General features: G+C 49.1%; 1 protein-coding gene across 5 annotated transcripts; it reads right to left on the minus strand.

Annotated features, from left to right (window-relative positions):
• Positions 1-95: 95 nt before the first annotated feature.
• On the minus strand, positions 96-5585 carry LTA (lymphotoxin alpha). Of its 5 annotated transcripts, none has more exons than XM_055262964.2 (5): positions 3548-5585; positions 1954-3123; positions 1562-1669; positions 1370-1475; positions 96-1122 (listed from the first exon to the last, which is right to left on the minus strand). In XM_055262964.2, exons 3-5 carry the CDS (start codon positions 1658-1660, stop codon positions 710-712), a joined length of 618 nt encoding a protein of 205 aa, XP_055118939.1. In that variant the 5' UTR covers positions 1661-1669; positions 1954-3123; positions 3548-5585; the 3' UTR covers positions 96-709. The 5 variants fall into 5 exon arrangements, with proteins under 5 accessions (XP_055118939.1, XP_063488649.1, XP_063488650.1 ...); XM_063632579.1 differs by lacking the exon at positions 3548-5585 and having other exon boundaries at positions 2098-2265; positions 2740-2879; XM_063632580.1 differs by lacking the exon at positions 3548-5585 and having other exon boundaries at positions 96-594; positions 992-1122; positions 2098-2252.
• Positions 5586-15514: the final 9929 nt, after the last annotated feature.

Below are 15514 nucleotides of genomic sequence, written 5' to 3' on the forward strand. Positions count from 1 at the left end.
GCTCTTGCTCCCTTTAAGCCCTCTGTCCCTCCCTCCATTCCTTAGATAGACTGGGAAGTTCTCACTCTCAGACACACACACACAAGCAGACAGCATTTCAGAGAAAAGAAGTTTATTGGGCTTCATCGAGTGTGCAGATGCCTCCGTATGGGGCTCTGGTTGGCAGCTGGCTTTCAGAGCCTTTCTCTGCCTTCTGGGGCCCTGTGATCCCTCATGCCTACTTCTTTCTCTCTTGGTCAGCCTTGTGCCCATGCCCTCTCACTCTTCACTCTTGGCCTGTCTCTGTTTCTCCTTGGATGTTCTTCTATTATTCCCCTCTCTCCATCCTCCATAAATAAATAATTTAATTTTTTTGCCTTCATAAATAGTCCCCTCCCTGCCTCTAGTCATCCCCCAAGCTCCTCCATGTGCCTGCTCTTCCTCCGTGTGTGGATCTAGGCCCCACCTAGCTGGTGGGACACACCAACAGCTTTCGGCTGGCTTGAAATCCTCAGCCAGACAGACATCAGGGTTGGTTCAGGGAGGCGTGGTCCCCTGGGATGCCTAGAATTCCTTCTTTGAAAGCTCCGGCAACTTGATCAGGGAAGACTTGAGCTGTTGGAATGGCCAAAGGAGAGGTGTTGGTGACCCCTGAAATGGTCAGAATGGAGGCAGAATGGGGAGAAGGTCTTGAAATCAATTATTTTTTCTTTCTGGATTTTTCCAAGTTCTACAGAGCGAAGGCTCCAAAGAAGACAGTACTAGGGCTGAGGACCAGGTGGGGGATGCCATCTGTGTGGGTGGAGAGCTGGTCTCCCTGGGTGAGCTGGAACGCAGCCCCATGGTACATCGAGTGCAGCCAGGGTTCCTGCAGCCCTGGATACACCATCTTCTGGGAGCTGAGGAGAGGCACGTGGAAGGGGTACTGGGAGGAGAAGAGCTGGACCTCATGGGCCAGGTAGAGTGGGGAGGAGGTGGCCTTGGGAGAGTAGGCTTTCCCAGAGAAGACCACCTGGGAGTAGACGAAGTAGATGCCACTGGTGGGGACCAGGAGAGAATTGTTGCTCAAGGAGAAACCATCCTGGAGGAAGGCACGGTCCGTGTTCGCTCTCCAGAGCAGTGAGTTCTGCTTGCTGGGGTCTCCTAGGAAGAGCCATAGGGGATGGGGGTGGGAGATCAGGGGTCTGGATCAGAGGTCTCAATCCCCGAGGAAGTGGGCACTGAACAACTGAGTTCCTGGGGGATGGCAGGGGGAGGCATAGGAGTGGGCTGCCTCTGTTTTTTTTAGCGTGGAGGGAGTTGGGGGAGAGGGGTGGATGCTTGGGTTCCTGAGGCAGGGGTAGGAGAAGAGCTGGTGGGGACATGTCTGGGAGGTCAGGTGGATGTTTACCAATGAGGTGAGCAGCAGGTTTGAGGGTGCTGTGGGCAAGATGCATCTTGGGGTGCTGACGGGCAGTCTGGGCAGCTGAAGGTGTGAGGCCAACACCAGGGAGCCCCTAGGGGAGAACAGAGTTGAGGGGGGCTCTAGGGCTCAAGGTTTGGCTGAGCCACCCCAGCAGCCCCCTTTCTCCTGCTGCCTCACCTGGGCCCCAGGCAGCAGAACCAGCAGCAGCCCCAGAAGGAGGAGGTGTAGGGTGGTGCCACGCACCCTTGGGAGGAAGAGACGTTCAGGTGGTGTCATGGGGAGAACCTGCAGAGAAAGAGAGAGAGAGAGAGAGAGAGAGTGAGCGGGGCGGGGCACACTGCGGAAGACAGACCTCTCACCCTGGGAGACAGCACCCCCCCACCCCTGAGAGAGAGATCGACAGAGAAGGGGACAAGATGCAGTCAGAGAAACCCCAAGGTGAGCAGAGGGAGACAGAGAGAGATGGGAACAGAGAGGAATCATGGCAGAAACAGAGAATGTGTGACAGAGACAATGAGACTGACAGATGGAGAGTCAGAGACAGAGAAGGAAACCAAAACCAAACCCACCAAGGCCCAGGCCCAGGCAGGCCGGGGATCCAGGCAGCAGGTGCAGGAGGGACCGAGGCCCAGGCAGAGGGCAGGACACTGTGGGGCGGTAGTCCAAAGCACGAAGCACAGGCAGCCCAAGGAGATGGGGCAGGAGAGCCTCACCTGCTGTGCGGAGCCCCTGGGCCCGGACGCTCAGGTCCCTTTATAGAGGAAGCGGCAGTGGCAGCGTGGCAGGCGGCGGGCGGGTTCTAGGTCGGGGCTGGGGCCCGGGGAAGCCCCCAGGGCTTAGAAGATGCTGCTGTTTCAGTCAAAGGCAGGAAAGGCTGAGGCCTAGGAGAGAACCACAGGCTGGGGTTTCAGGCGACTGAGTTCTGGGAAAGGGAGTCGGGTCAGGGGAATCGTGGGCTGGGAGGGCCAGGGAGTGGGGTCAGGCCCAGAGTTCCAAAGAAGGGACAGTCAATTCGGAGAGGAGGAGGTTGAGCAGCTGGGGTGTGGGCTGGAGGCCCGGTTCCCTGAAGAGCAATCATATATAACATCTCTGCACCCTTGGCTGAGGGTTCTTTCTTTGCCCATTTCCTTCTCTTGTACCCCTGTCCTTGTCCCAAACAACTCAAATCATACTTGTCCCAGTATATGGACTTTCCAGCCCATCTGGCAGGTTTCACATCAAGAAGGTCCATTATATATCCCCTTCATCGGGGACATTCTGGTGTTTGCCTCTTGTCCAGGTGAAAATATTAATGGATCCCCCTTCCACTCTTGAAAGTGTCCTAGTTTGGAAGATAAATTTTTTGGTCCCCTTACTCAGAGATGATGCTGGACACTCAAGTATGATGAGGTCTCATCTCACTCCTGAAGGATGCCCTCCATCTCTTCCTGACCTCAGGTGGCTTCCACAGAATAGATTTATATAACCCCAAATAAACACACATTCCAGGATCAATGTGGCAGACACCTTCCAAAGTTCTCTACAAAGGAAGTTTCAGAATTCCACACGGGTGAGGCTTAAGGGTGGTGACTTAGGGTGGGGTGGGGACAGCTAAGGGACTTGTCCTGAAGCTGCATTTGCAGAGCCAATACATTATTTTAAAATTGTTCCAGGCCCGGTGCAGTGGCTCACGCCTGTAATCCCAGCACCTTGGGGCTCTGAGGCGGGCGGATTACTTGAAGTCAGGAGTTTGAGACCAGCTGGCCAACATGGTGAAACCCCATCTCTAAAATAAATACAAAAATCAGCCAGGTGTGGTGGTGCGCATCTGTAGTCCCAGCTACTTGGGAGGCTGAGGCTGGAGAATCATTTGAACCTGGGAGGCGGAGGCTGCAGTGAGTCAAGATCGCACCATTGTATTCCAGCCTGGGGGACAGAGCAAGACTCTGTCTCAAAAAAAAAAAAAAAAAAAAGGAAAAATTTTTTTTTTTTTTTTTTTTTTGAGACAGAGTCTTGCTCTGTCCCCCAGGCTGGAGTGCAGTGGCGCGATCTCTGATCACTGCAAGCTCCGCCTCCCAGGTTCAAATGATTCTCCAGCCTCAGCCTCCTGAGTAGCTGGGACTACAGGCACCCGCCAACATGCCCAGCTAATTTTTTGTATTTTTAGTAGAGACGGGGTTTCACCATGTTAAACAGGATGGTCTCAATCTCCTGACCTCGTGATCCGCCCGCCTCGGCCTCCCAAAGTGCTGGGATTACAGGCTTGAGCCACCGCGCCTGGCAGGTTTTTTTCCTTTTTATTGATATGTAACTTAGGTATGAGGTGGACACCTCTTGAGTGTACAGCTGATGAATTTTTCCATCTGTATGTAGCCACCACCCAGCTCCACATATTTTCAGGTCCCCAGCAGTTTCCCTCATGCCCCCTCTCTGCTGATATCCTTCAAAGATAACCAACCACTCTCTCACTTTTATCACCATAGACTATTTCCTCCTGCTTTGGGGCATCATATAAATGAAATCACGCAGAATGCACTCATTTCTGTTTGGCTTCTTTCAGTCAGCATTATGTTTATGAGATTCATCCACGTGGTTGTATGTATCAGTAATGTTTTTTAAAAAAATTGTGATGTAATATTCTATTGTATCAATATACTCTAATATATTCTGTTGATGGGCATTTCGTTTGTTTCTAGTTTTTGTCTAACACGAAAAATGTTGATATGAACATTCTCATACATTAACCCATTTTCACTTAGCTTGCAAGTTACAAGATTTTAAAAAAAGCAAAGTTTCTAAAGATGACTTTATTCACTTTTCCTAAGTTTGAGATAATACCAACTTGTCACCTTAAATATTATTACTGCTACTGATGTGATTTTACTTGGAGAGTGTTAGAGGGGTTGGAGCTGGGGCTGGTGGTGACCCGGGGTAAAGCCCACTGTTCCATGGGGCAGACCATTTCTCTCCCCAGGCACAAGGTCCCTGAGGGGTCTTGGTGTAACATGGAGGGACATGTAAGTAACCTTCTGGGTGTGTATGAGCTATTTCTCCTGTTCTCCTTCTCTACCTGAGGCCCTGCACCTTTGCCTTTTATGCTTTACTAGTCTTAGCTATTATTTCTGTAGAGGCAGAAAGGGGTGATCCCTTCCTGACCCGTCATAAGGGTTATGGCCAATACTCCTATAACAAAAGACAGATTAACAAGAGAAAAGCATAATACATTTATTTAATCAAAGTTTTAGGTGACATGGGAGCCTTCAGAAATGAAGACCCAAGGACCCAGGGGAAAACTATTTTTATGCTTAGATTTGATGAAGAATGAACAGCTGTGCAGAAATGTAATTGAACAAAAGGAGTATAATCTAATGGTCATAGACTGGGACTGGGGGGATCCCAGCAAGGCCTGGCCATATTCTTCTTGGTCTCTCTACAGCATTCCTTTCTCCCAGGTATAGGGCAGAACCTCTTCTGGAATGAGGGTCTTATAACCTACTATCAGATGAGGTAGGTCAGAAAATTTCTTTTCTTTTCCTTTTTTTTTTTTTTTTTTTTGAGACAGGTTCTCACTCTGTCGCCCAGGCTGGAGTGCAGTGGCACAATCTTGGCTCACTGCAACCTTTGCCTCCTGGGTTCAAGCGATTCTCCTGTCTCAGCCTCCTGAGTAGCTGGGATTACAGGCACATGCCACCAAGCCCACCTAATTTTTTTTTTGTATTTTTAGTAGAGAGGGGGTCTCACCATGTTGGCCAGGTTGGTCTTGAACTCCTGACCACAGGTGATCCACCTGTCTTGGCCTCCCAAAGTGCTGGGATTATGGGCGTGAGCCACTGCGCCCAACCTTCTTCTCATTCTTTTAACCTTATTATCTCTTGTGTCAGTGTTGGTTTCCCTTTTAGCCCCTGCTCCTTTCTTTTTCTCTGCGTTGCCCTCTCAGGGTCCTTTTTGCTTCCTGTTGTCTCTTTCTGCCTCTCTAATGGTATGAGCTGATGGACTGAAACCCCAGCTGAGCTATATTAAAATATAAAACGGTATTACAAGGCCGGGAGCAGTGGCACACGCCTGTCATCCCAGCACTTTGGGAAGCTGAGGCGAGTGGATCACAAGGTCAGGAGATAGAGACAATCCTGGCTAATACGGTGAAACCCCATCACTGCTAAAAATACAAAAAATAAGCCAAGCGTGGTGGCATGTGCCTGTAGTCCTAGCTACTAGGGAAGCTGAGGCAGGAGAACTGCTTGAACCTGGGAGGCGGAGGTTGCAGTGAGCCGAGATCACGCCACTGCCCTCCAGCCTGGGCAACAAAGTGAGACTCCATTTCAAACAAACAAACCAAAAAACAAAACAAAACAAAACAAACAAAAAAATGGTATTGCAATTAACAGTGAGACACAGAGAGAAATTTAAATTAAAGAGGAAGAATGGGACATTGAAAGACAAAAAAGGGAAGGCAAGAAGGAGTGATGGGGAGACATGAGAGACACAGCGGAAGGAAGGGCAAGACTGGGCTGAGGCTGTGTCACGTGCATGTGAGATATGCTGAAGGATGCTCCTTGAGATGGGCCAATCTTGGTTTCAATCTCAGTTTCGGAGGTTGTATGAAATTTGGTTTCTTTCTTGGGCAGGCCAGCAGTTGGTTTGGGACTTTCCCTGGGTGGGAGAGCTGATGACTGGAGTCTTGTGCCCCAAACTCAGGGAAATACAGTCTTTATAGTGGTCTTTGTGGAGAAACTAGTGAAATCTCTGAAGCCTCCAAATGAGACTGAAATGACATTAGCTTCAAACTCGAACTTAGCCTCAAAACCTAAATTGGGATTTAATACCAACATCAACCCTAACCCAAATTTAACCTCAACCCAAATCACAACTCAAACTCAACCCCAACTGTAACCCTAACCTCAAATCTAAACACATCCCAATTAATAACCCCCTAAATAAAACTTCTCCTCTATCCCAACCCAACCCTGTTTCTAGGGCTAATCTTGAAACCAGTTTACCATCACTCCTAACGCTAAACTTAAATCTGACTCTAAACGTTAGTCCAATCTGAGCCACAAGCCTAAAGTTGAACTTTATCCTGCTTTATGAATTATTCATCCATTCCTCCATTTAGTGAGTATCTGCATGCCTACCACATGCTGGGCATTGTTCTAAGGCATGAGGGACACAGAGGCAAAGGGATCAGAGGAGGTACCAGCACCTGCGGAGCTTGTATTCCAGTGAGGCCAGACGGAAAGGAAAGAAACTGAAGAAGAAATCGGTACTATGAGAAAATAAGACAGGCTGATGTCGTAAGAGTGGCAGGGAGCTACTTTTAAATACAGTAGTCAGCAAAATCCTCTTTGAGTGTTTGGGTGGCACTGGAGCTGAGACCCAAATGACAAAAAATAGTGACCAGGTAAAAGTCTGGGAGCAAAGCATTTCAGGTAAAGGGAGCAGCTACTGCAAAGGCTGGAAGGTGGAACCAAGCTGGGGGTGTTGAAGACAAACAGAAGGCCAGTGTGGCTGGAGCAGAGAGAGAGGCTGGGAGAGGGGTGGGAGATGAGGTCAGAGAGGAGGGCAGGGGCCGGGTCATGCAGGGCCATGCAAGGAGGGTAAAGCCTCTAGATTTCATCCAGCCACAGGAAGCCTTTAAAGGTCGTCAGTGTGTGTGTGTGTGTGTGTGTGTGTGTGTATGTGTTGCAGGGGAGAGAGAGAGAGAGAGAGAGAAGAGAGAGGTGAGCAGAGGTGATTGGATTTTTTTTTCTTTTGACATGGTGTCTTGCTCTGTGGCCTAGGCTGGAGTGCAGTGGCACCATCATAGCCCACTGCAACCTCAAAATCATGGGCTCAAGTCATCCTTCCACCTCAGCTTCCCAAGTATCTAGGACTACAGGTATGTGCCACTGTGCCTGGCTAATTTTAAAAAATATTTTAAAATTTTTGTAGAGACAGGGTCTATGCTGCTCAGGCTGGTCTCGAACTCCTGGTTTCAAGTGATCTGCCCATCTTGGCCTCCCAAAGTTTTTGTTTGTTTGTTTGTTTGAGAGGGGGTTTCGCTCTTGTTGCCCGGGCTGGAGTGCAATGACTGATCTCAGCTCACTGCAACCTCTGCCTCCTGGGTTCAAGCGATTCTCCTGCTTCAGCCTCCCAAGTAGCTGGGATTACAGGTGCATGCCACCATGCCCGGCTAATTTTTTGTATTTAGTAGAGATGGGCTTTCAGCATGTTAGTCAGGCTGATCTCAAACTCCTGACCTCAGGTGATCTCTCTGCCTCAGCCTCCCAAAGTTTTGGGATTACAGGTGTGAGCCACCATGCTGGACCAGCCTCCCAAAGTTTTGGGATTACAGGCATGAGTCACCACACTGGCCCTGGATTTTTTTTCTTTCTTTTTTTTGGAGACGGAGTCTCACTCTGTTGCCCAGGCTGGAGTGCAATGGCGTAATCTCAGCTCACTGCAACCTCTGCTGCCCGGGTTCAAACGATTCTCCTGTCTCAGCCTCCTGAGTAGCTGGGATTGTAGGTGCACGCCACCATGCCTGGCTAATTTTTGTACTTTTAGTAGAGAAAGTACACCATCTTGGCCAGGCTAGTCTCGAACTCCTGACCTCAGGTGATCCACTTGCCTCGGCCTCCCAAAGTGCTGGGATTACAGGCGTTGAAACACTGCACCCAGCCTTTTTTTTTTTTTTTTTTTCTTTTGAGACAGAATCTCGCTCTGTCGCCCAGGCTGGAGTGCAGTGGCACAATCTCAGCTCACTGCAACCTCTGCCTCCCAGGTTCAAGCGATCCACCTATGTCAGTCTCCCAAGTAGCTGGGATTACAGGTGCATGTCACCATGCCTGGCTAATTTTTGTACTTTTAGTAGAGAAAGTACACCATGTTGGCCAGGCTGGTCTTGAACTCCTGACCTCAAGTGATCCGCCTGCCTCAGCTTCCCAAAGTGCTGGAATTACAGACATGTGTCACTGCACTCAGCCTGGGTTTTTTTTTTTTTTCTAAGAGATGGAGTCTCACTTTTTTGCCCAGGTTGGAGTGCAGTGGCACCATCATAGCTCACTGCAGCCTTGAACTCTTGGCCTCAGGCAATCCTTGCGCCTTAGCCTCACAAAGTGTTGGGATTACAGGCATGAGCCACTGAGCCTCGCCTGGACTTTTTTTTTTTTTTTTTGAGATGGAATCTCTCTCTGTTGCCCAGGTTGGAGTGCTATGGCATGATCTTGCCTCACTGCAACTTCCACCTCCCAGGTTGAAGCGATTCTCCTGCCTCGGCCCCCCGAGTAGCTGGGATTACAGGCGTGCGCCACCATGCCTGGCTAATTTTGGTATTTTTAGTAGAGATGGGGTTTCATGTTGGGCAGGCTGGTCTCGAACTCCTGACCTCGTGATCCACCCACCTTGGCCTCCCAAAGTGCTGGGATTATAGGCACGGCCAATGCGCCCAGCCTGGACTTGTTTTTAAAAGATCACTGTGGCTCCTGTGTTTAGGCTGGCTGGTAGGAGACAGGTGGCAGTGGCATTAATGGTGAAGAGAAAATAGTGGCAGCCATGGAGATGGAGGGAAGTAGAGAAATTTGGGATATATTATACATTCCAGGGGTAGAATCAACAGGACTAGATGATAGATTGATGGGTGGGAGATGTAGAGACTGGGAGAGAAGCAGGATTCTGATGGATGGAAAAACTAAAAAATTCTATTTTGGGTGTGGTAAGTCTAAGTCTATTAGACATGCAAGTAGAGATGTCACTTGGCAGACATACGTCTGGATTTCAGGGGCAAGGTCCAAGCTAGAGAAAGAAACCTGGGCGTGGTCAGCATGAAGATGTTTAAAGCCATGGAACTTACCTTGTGCATCCCTATAAGACCCCTTTGAGGCACTTGTTTCCCCTCACAATGGATGCAGTACATCTTCCATTCTGAATTCCAGAAGCAACAACCTCCTGCTCCTAGAAGCTAAACTCTCCAGACTTAGTCTTCTGAATTCCCACTGGGATTTAACCTCCCTGGATTCAATTCCCTGCCCTAAAAGGACCCTTCTACCAATCCATTTCACAATATTTGGTGGAACTCCTCATATTTTCAAATCCTGTCTACTATGTTTGAAAGCATTTTCCTCTGGGCATTTTGAAACCTGGCTTTCCCCTAATGATGCTACTCCTCTCTGCGGTGAAGGTTGCTCTTTCTTCGACCTCCATCACTAGGGGAATCAAGGCAGAAGAGAGGGGTCATTATTTTCTCTCCCCCAGACCATTGATAAACTCCTCCTCATCTCCCAAAGCACATGCCTTTTGCATTTGCCATGCTCTTCCTGTCTTCACAGCACAATCTTATCCATCAAAATCTTTATTATGCTCTTAACAACTTGTATAACTAGCTCAGTCTTTCTCCACATCTTATCCCTACCACCATCCTTGTTTGTTTGTTTTTTGAGACAAGGTCTTGCTCTGTCACCCAGGCTGCAGTGCTGTAGTGTGATCTTGGCTCACTGCAGCCTCGACCTCCTGGGCTCAAGTGATCCTCCCACGTCAGCCTCCTGAGTAGCTAGGACTACAGGCGCACGCCACCATGCCCAGCTAATTTTTGTGTTTTTGTATTTTTTTTTTTTTTTTTTTTTTGCAGAGATAGGGTTTTGCTATGTTGCCTAGGCTGGTCTTGAACTCCTGAGCTCAAGCGATCCACCCCCCTTGGCCTCCCAAAGTGCTGGGATTACAGGCATGACCCACCGCACCCAGCCTCCTACCACCATCTTTAGTGACTTTAAAAGCCACAAAGATCGGCTGGGCGCGGTGGCTCACACTTGTAATCCCAGCACTTTGGGAGGCTGAGGTGGGCGGATCACGAGGTCAGGAGATCGAGACCATCCTGGCTAACAAGGTGAAACCCCGTCTCTATTAAAAATACAAAAATAAAATTAGCCAGGCGTGGTGGCGGGTGCCTGTAGTCCCCGCTACTCAGGAGGCTGAGGCGAGAGAATGGAGTTAACCCGGGAGGCGGATCTTGCAGTGAGCCCAGATCGCGCCACTGCACTCCAGCCTGGGTGACACAGCAAGACTCCGTCTCAGAGGAAAAAAAATAAAAATAAAAAAAGAAGCTACACAGATCAGATGAGTCTTACAGTCTGGCCTCTCAATTCTCCAAGTTTCTCGTCTACTGGTTTTACAGCCTCTTCCCTCCTCCATTTTAGCCACCCAGGAGTAAGGTTATACCTTAAACCCCAGCATCACTTGGAAGAATTATGCCTTCAAGATCTTGATCTCTGAATTACCCTGCTCATCACAACCACTCACTTTTCACATCTCCCACTCTCTGCCTCCCCTTGAATCAGTTCTTTATTCTTACTAAGACTTCTGGCTGCTTCTGCTTTCCTGGTTTTGCTTGCTGATTTAACATGTGCTGCATGGTCAACAATTTCAACTCCACTTTGTCTGCATTTTAGAATCTCTTACCGCCGGGCACCGTAGCTCATGCCTGTAATCCCAGCACTTTGGGAGGCCAAGGTGGGCGGATCACCTGAGGTCAGGAGTTCGAGACCAGCCTGGCCAACGTGGTGAAGCCCCATCTCTACTAAAAATACAAAAATTGGCTGGGCGTGGTGGTGGGCAACTGTAATCCCAGCTACTCTGGAGGCTGAGGGAGGAGAATCGCTTGAACCCAGGAGGCGGAGGTTGCAGTGAACCAAGATCGAGCCATTGCACTCCAGCCTGGGCAACAAGAGTGAAACTCTGTCTCAAAAATTGACTTGGGTAAACTAAGTGGTCTCATTCTTGGGGCTTTGTCTTAGGCTGCCAAGCACTGCGGTAGACAGCTGAGTCACCATAAGAGGCCTATAACTAATCCTGGCCAGCTAATCTCAGAGAGTCATCAGTGTTCCTGGACACAACTTTTACTCATTCTTTGTTGACTCCCCATCATACTCCTGTGCGTGATGTTCTAAATCTCCGTGCCTCTGATGTCCTTCACTCTCATCTATTAATATTTCATTGAGCTTAAGGCCATCCAGTGGGGATCTCACTTCCCTCTTTTTCCTTAATTTTGTTATATTTAATCTTTCCTTACACACTGACTCACAGTACTTTTTCTTGTTTCCAAGGCTGATCCTTTTATCTGTACTCTATCCCTCTTCCTCTATCTTTACTATATTCTCTCCCCATTTTTTGCTTATGTTTTCGCTATCTCTCTCTTTTTTGTTTGTTTTTGGGATAGTCTTGCTCTGTTGCCCAAGCTGGAGTGCAGTGGCAAGATCTCGGCTCACTGCAACCTCTACCTCCTGGGTTCAAGTGGTTCTCCTGCTTCAGCCTCCTGAGTAGCTGGGGTTACAGGCATGTGCCACCACGCCCAGCTAATTTTTGTATTTTTAGTACAGACAGCACTTCACCATGTTGGCTATGTTGGTTTTGAACTCCTGATATCTATGGTCTGCCCACCTCGGCCTCCCAAAGCGCTGGGATTACAAGTGTGAGCCACCGCACCTGGGCTTTTTTTTTTTTTTGACACTGAGTTTCGCTCTGTCACCCAGGCTGGAGTGCAGTGGTGTGATCTCGGCTCACTGCAACCTCTGCATCCTGGGTTCAAGCGATTCTCCCACCTCAGTGAATAGCTGGGACCACAGACATGTGCCACTACGCCTGGCTAATTTTTGTATCTTTTGTAGAGATGGGGTTTTGCCACGTTGGCCATGCTAGTCTTGAACCCCTGGCCTCAAGTGATCCGCCCACCTTGGCCTCCCACAGTGCTGGGATTACAGGTGTGAGCCACTGCGCCTGGCCTATCTTTGTCTCTTTAAGCATCTTCATTTTACATTCAATTTTATTTCTTGAAAATAAACAACAAAAAAGATCCTTCCTTGAAATCTTTCTCCCTCAAATGTCCAGTCCATCTCTCACCTTCCCTTTTCGTGTGATGTCTCAAAAGGCTAGCCCCCTTAACGAACCACTTTTTCAGGAACTGGTAAAATTTCCCTCAACTGTAAAATCTGTGGGTAGAACTAAGAGATGATTCTCAGTTATTGTGTTCACCATTCTGACTTCATGCCCACCACCTCCTTTTCCTCACCTCCCACTCATTCCTTAACCTATGTAAAGTGATTTCTGCCCCTCTATTAAATGGAAACGGTTTTCTCAAAATTTGTAATCGTCTAGTTCCTGAACCCAACAATCTTTTCAACCTTCATTTACTAGACCTCTTTGAAGCCTCAAACATGGCTGCCCTGTCTCTGCTTGGCATCCCCCGCCCCCCACGCCCTACTTCTCTGACTGCTCCCCAACCTCTCCTTTATTGGTTCTCTTCCTTTGATCATGCTCAGGGCTCTTCTGGTCACTCCGCCCCCTCCCTTGAAGATCCTGTCCACTCAAAGGCTCATCCTCTACTGGGAAGGGAATGATGCCCAAATCTGTTCCTCCAGACCCAACTTCTCTTGAGCTCCAAACCTGCTTTCTGGAAATCTCCACCTGAGAGTCATGCTGGTACCTCAAACCTTCTTTGAGCACTTTATTACCCTAAGCAGGCGCACCTGTACATTATAAGTATAATGTATAGTTATTATTTGTATATTGTCTCATTAGACTGCAAGTTCTATGAAGGCAGTGACTTTATTATTTATACCTACTGTCAAGCAGTGCCCTGCTCCTAACAGGCGCTTAATAAAATTTTTTTTTTTTTTGATACAGAGTCTTGCTCTGTCACCCAGACTGGAGAGCAGAGGCATGATCTCAGCTCACTGCAACCTCTGCCTCCCGGGTTCAAGTGATTCTTGTGCCTCAGCCACCTGAGTAGCTGGGATTATAGGTGCCCACCACCACGCCCAGCTAATTTTTATATTTTTAGTAGAGACGGGGTTTCACCATGTTGGCCAGGCTGGTCTCGAACTCCTGGCCTCAAGTGATCCTCCCAAAGTGCTCCCACCTTGGTCTCCCAAAGGGCTGTGATTACAGGAGTGAGGTGCCTGGCCACCTTTTGGACAGATGTTGAGAGGATTTGTGGTGTTGGGAAAAGGGCTGGTTCACACACAGTAGGTATTAATTCACAAGATGATGGCCGTTTTCTCACTCCTTGTCTATACTCCTGCAGCACTCTCCTGTTCTCCCTCTTTCTCGTCACCTGGACCACTGCCCACAGGATGAAGTCCAATCTCTGACCTTGACTTTCTGTGGTCCTTTCTTCATCACATGTTCCCTCACACCTGTGCTTCTTCTACCTCAGGACGCTCCTTTCCCAGAACATACTGCATTTTCTGACTTGTCAGGCTCTGCTCAAGACGTGTTATTCGCCTATGGAACCTTTCCATCCACCTCCACCTAGTGAACCCATTCATTAGAGCAAGTTCAAATGCTGTCTCCTCAGAGGCTCCCTGGATGCTTTCAAATGGACTTAATCTCCCCTCTTTCTGTAAACATCTTAGTTTACTCATCATGCCTTGAATCAGTTAATTAGATATGGGTCTGCCTCCCCACTAGATTGTAAGCTTGAAGCAGGGTTTAAATTTATCTTTGGGCTACATAATGCTCAGTTGAGCTACACTGAACAGACATCCTCCCAGATCCTTTTCCTAACTTAACCCAAACCTGCCCCAACCTGAGTCCTCAAACTGACCCTCTTCAATCGCATTATTCTTTTCCAGGCCTCTTCCTCCAATTGAATCCCAATGCATCCTCCACTGAGACTCAACTCCTGGTGCCAGCTCTAGAGAGCAGAGATACACTTCCACCTACCCACTGTTTCATGGCAGGCACTGAGTCACCCCTTGGGAGTCCCTGGCCCCCATCCCTGCCCCCACCATGCTGGACAGGATGCCTGCTGCCTACCCCAAGGGGTCAGAGGAAGCCAGGGCCTCTAGGGCTCAGTATTTTTATCAGCCTAGGAAACAAGAGACACAGAAGCGGAAATCATGTGGTCAGAGAAAGTGAACAGCCCTTATCTCAGGGGAACCCCCACCAGGGCTGGGGGCCAGACACCAGGGAGGGACGTTGAAAAGACTGTGGTCCGGTGGGCCCAGGTTTCAGGGCTTATTTTGCTTTGGTTTTATGTAACTCTTGCAGAAGGGGAAATGATGTGCTTAAAAACCAGTGAGAAACCTCCTGGGTGGAGGAGTAAATTTGGTCACCAGAGTTTTCTGTAATTTACTTCTCAACCCCCAGCTTAGGGATCCTAACCCCAAACTCCCCCCAAGGCCAAACCTGGACTCTTTGCATGCCACTTCCGAAAAGCTCCAGCCTGTGAGAGGAACCGGACGCCAGGGTCACACACAGCTTGAAGTCTCTTCTCTGAATCACAGCAGCTTCCTCTCACAGGATCTTTCTCACCAGCCCTTCCCCCTCCTGCACCCTGAACATCTGCCTGGTCCTTCGGAGGCCTTGAGTCTCTTCCGAACTTCAGGCTGTCTTCTTCAAGGATCTCATGACCACCCATGTTCCCGTGTTCCCAGAGGCTTGCCCTCCCTGTCCTCTACTGCCTTCCACTTCCACTCCTGGGATTCTCCTATAGACACCTGGGCTCAAAACCTGGAAGATAAGTTTCGGATTGAGAAGATGCTCTGGTGTAACTATGCAGACAGTGCACTCACCAGCACACGCCTGTACTCTCCTTGCAGCCCTGTCCTTTCTTTTTGCCGAGTTCCCAGTTGTGTCCTGGGCGATGGTAGTGGGGTCTACCTATCTTAGTTTCCAGGGAGCCCCCCTCTCTCCTCCGTGGGAATCCCAGACTCTCCCTCCACCTCTCAGGACTTCAACTACTGGTTCTTGGAAAAGGAAATGTTTATAGGGAAGGCCATGCCTGGGCTGCCCAGAGATGAACTCAGGTTTAGGATGGGGCAGAAGCTGAATGGCAGAGATGAGGATTGGGGCCCTGGAGGAAGAGAGATACAACTGACAAGCTAGAGGGCAGAGACGGATGGAGCCAGCAGCCTGGCTGGCTTTGGGTGTGGAGCTCCAGTTGCCCAAGAACAGACAACCCATGTTACATAATTTTGCTCTTTCCACCTCCTTCCCCTGCTCCTAATTTTAGCAACTGAAATTCCACTCCCCCACAGGGCTCTTCCTCCAGCCATTCTGCTTGTATTCCCCATCCTCTCCCAGCCTCCTCATGGCCCCCCAGCCCCGGCTGCCCCCAACTCGCTCATTCAGTGACTCAGCAAAGGGAAAGCCCTGTGTTGGGGGAAGGGGGTGTTAAGTGGG

This window comes from Symphalangus syndactylus, chromosome 23 (assembly GCF_028878055.3).
Source record: "Symphalangus syndactylus isolate Jambi chromosome 23, NHGRI_mSymSyn1-v2.1_pri, whole genome shotgun sequence".
In the NCBI taxonomy this organism is placed as follows: Eukaryota; Metazoa; Chordata; class Mammalia; order Primates; family Hylobatidae; genus Symphalangus; species Symphalangus syndactylus.

Bases quoted from the DNA above. Each gene is read 5' to 3' on its own strand.
- LTA (XM_063632581.1), bottom strand. From the start codon at position 1,660: ATGACACCACCTGAACGTCTCTTCCTCCCAAGGGTGCGTGGCACCACC. The intron at 1,476-1,561 runs GTGAGGCAGCAG...GTTCTCCCCTAG, and splicing joins TTCTGCTGCCTGGGGCCCAG to GGGCTCCCTGGTGTTGGCCT.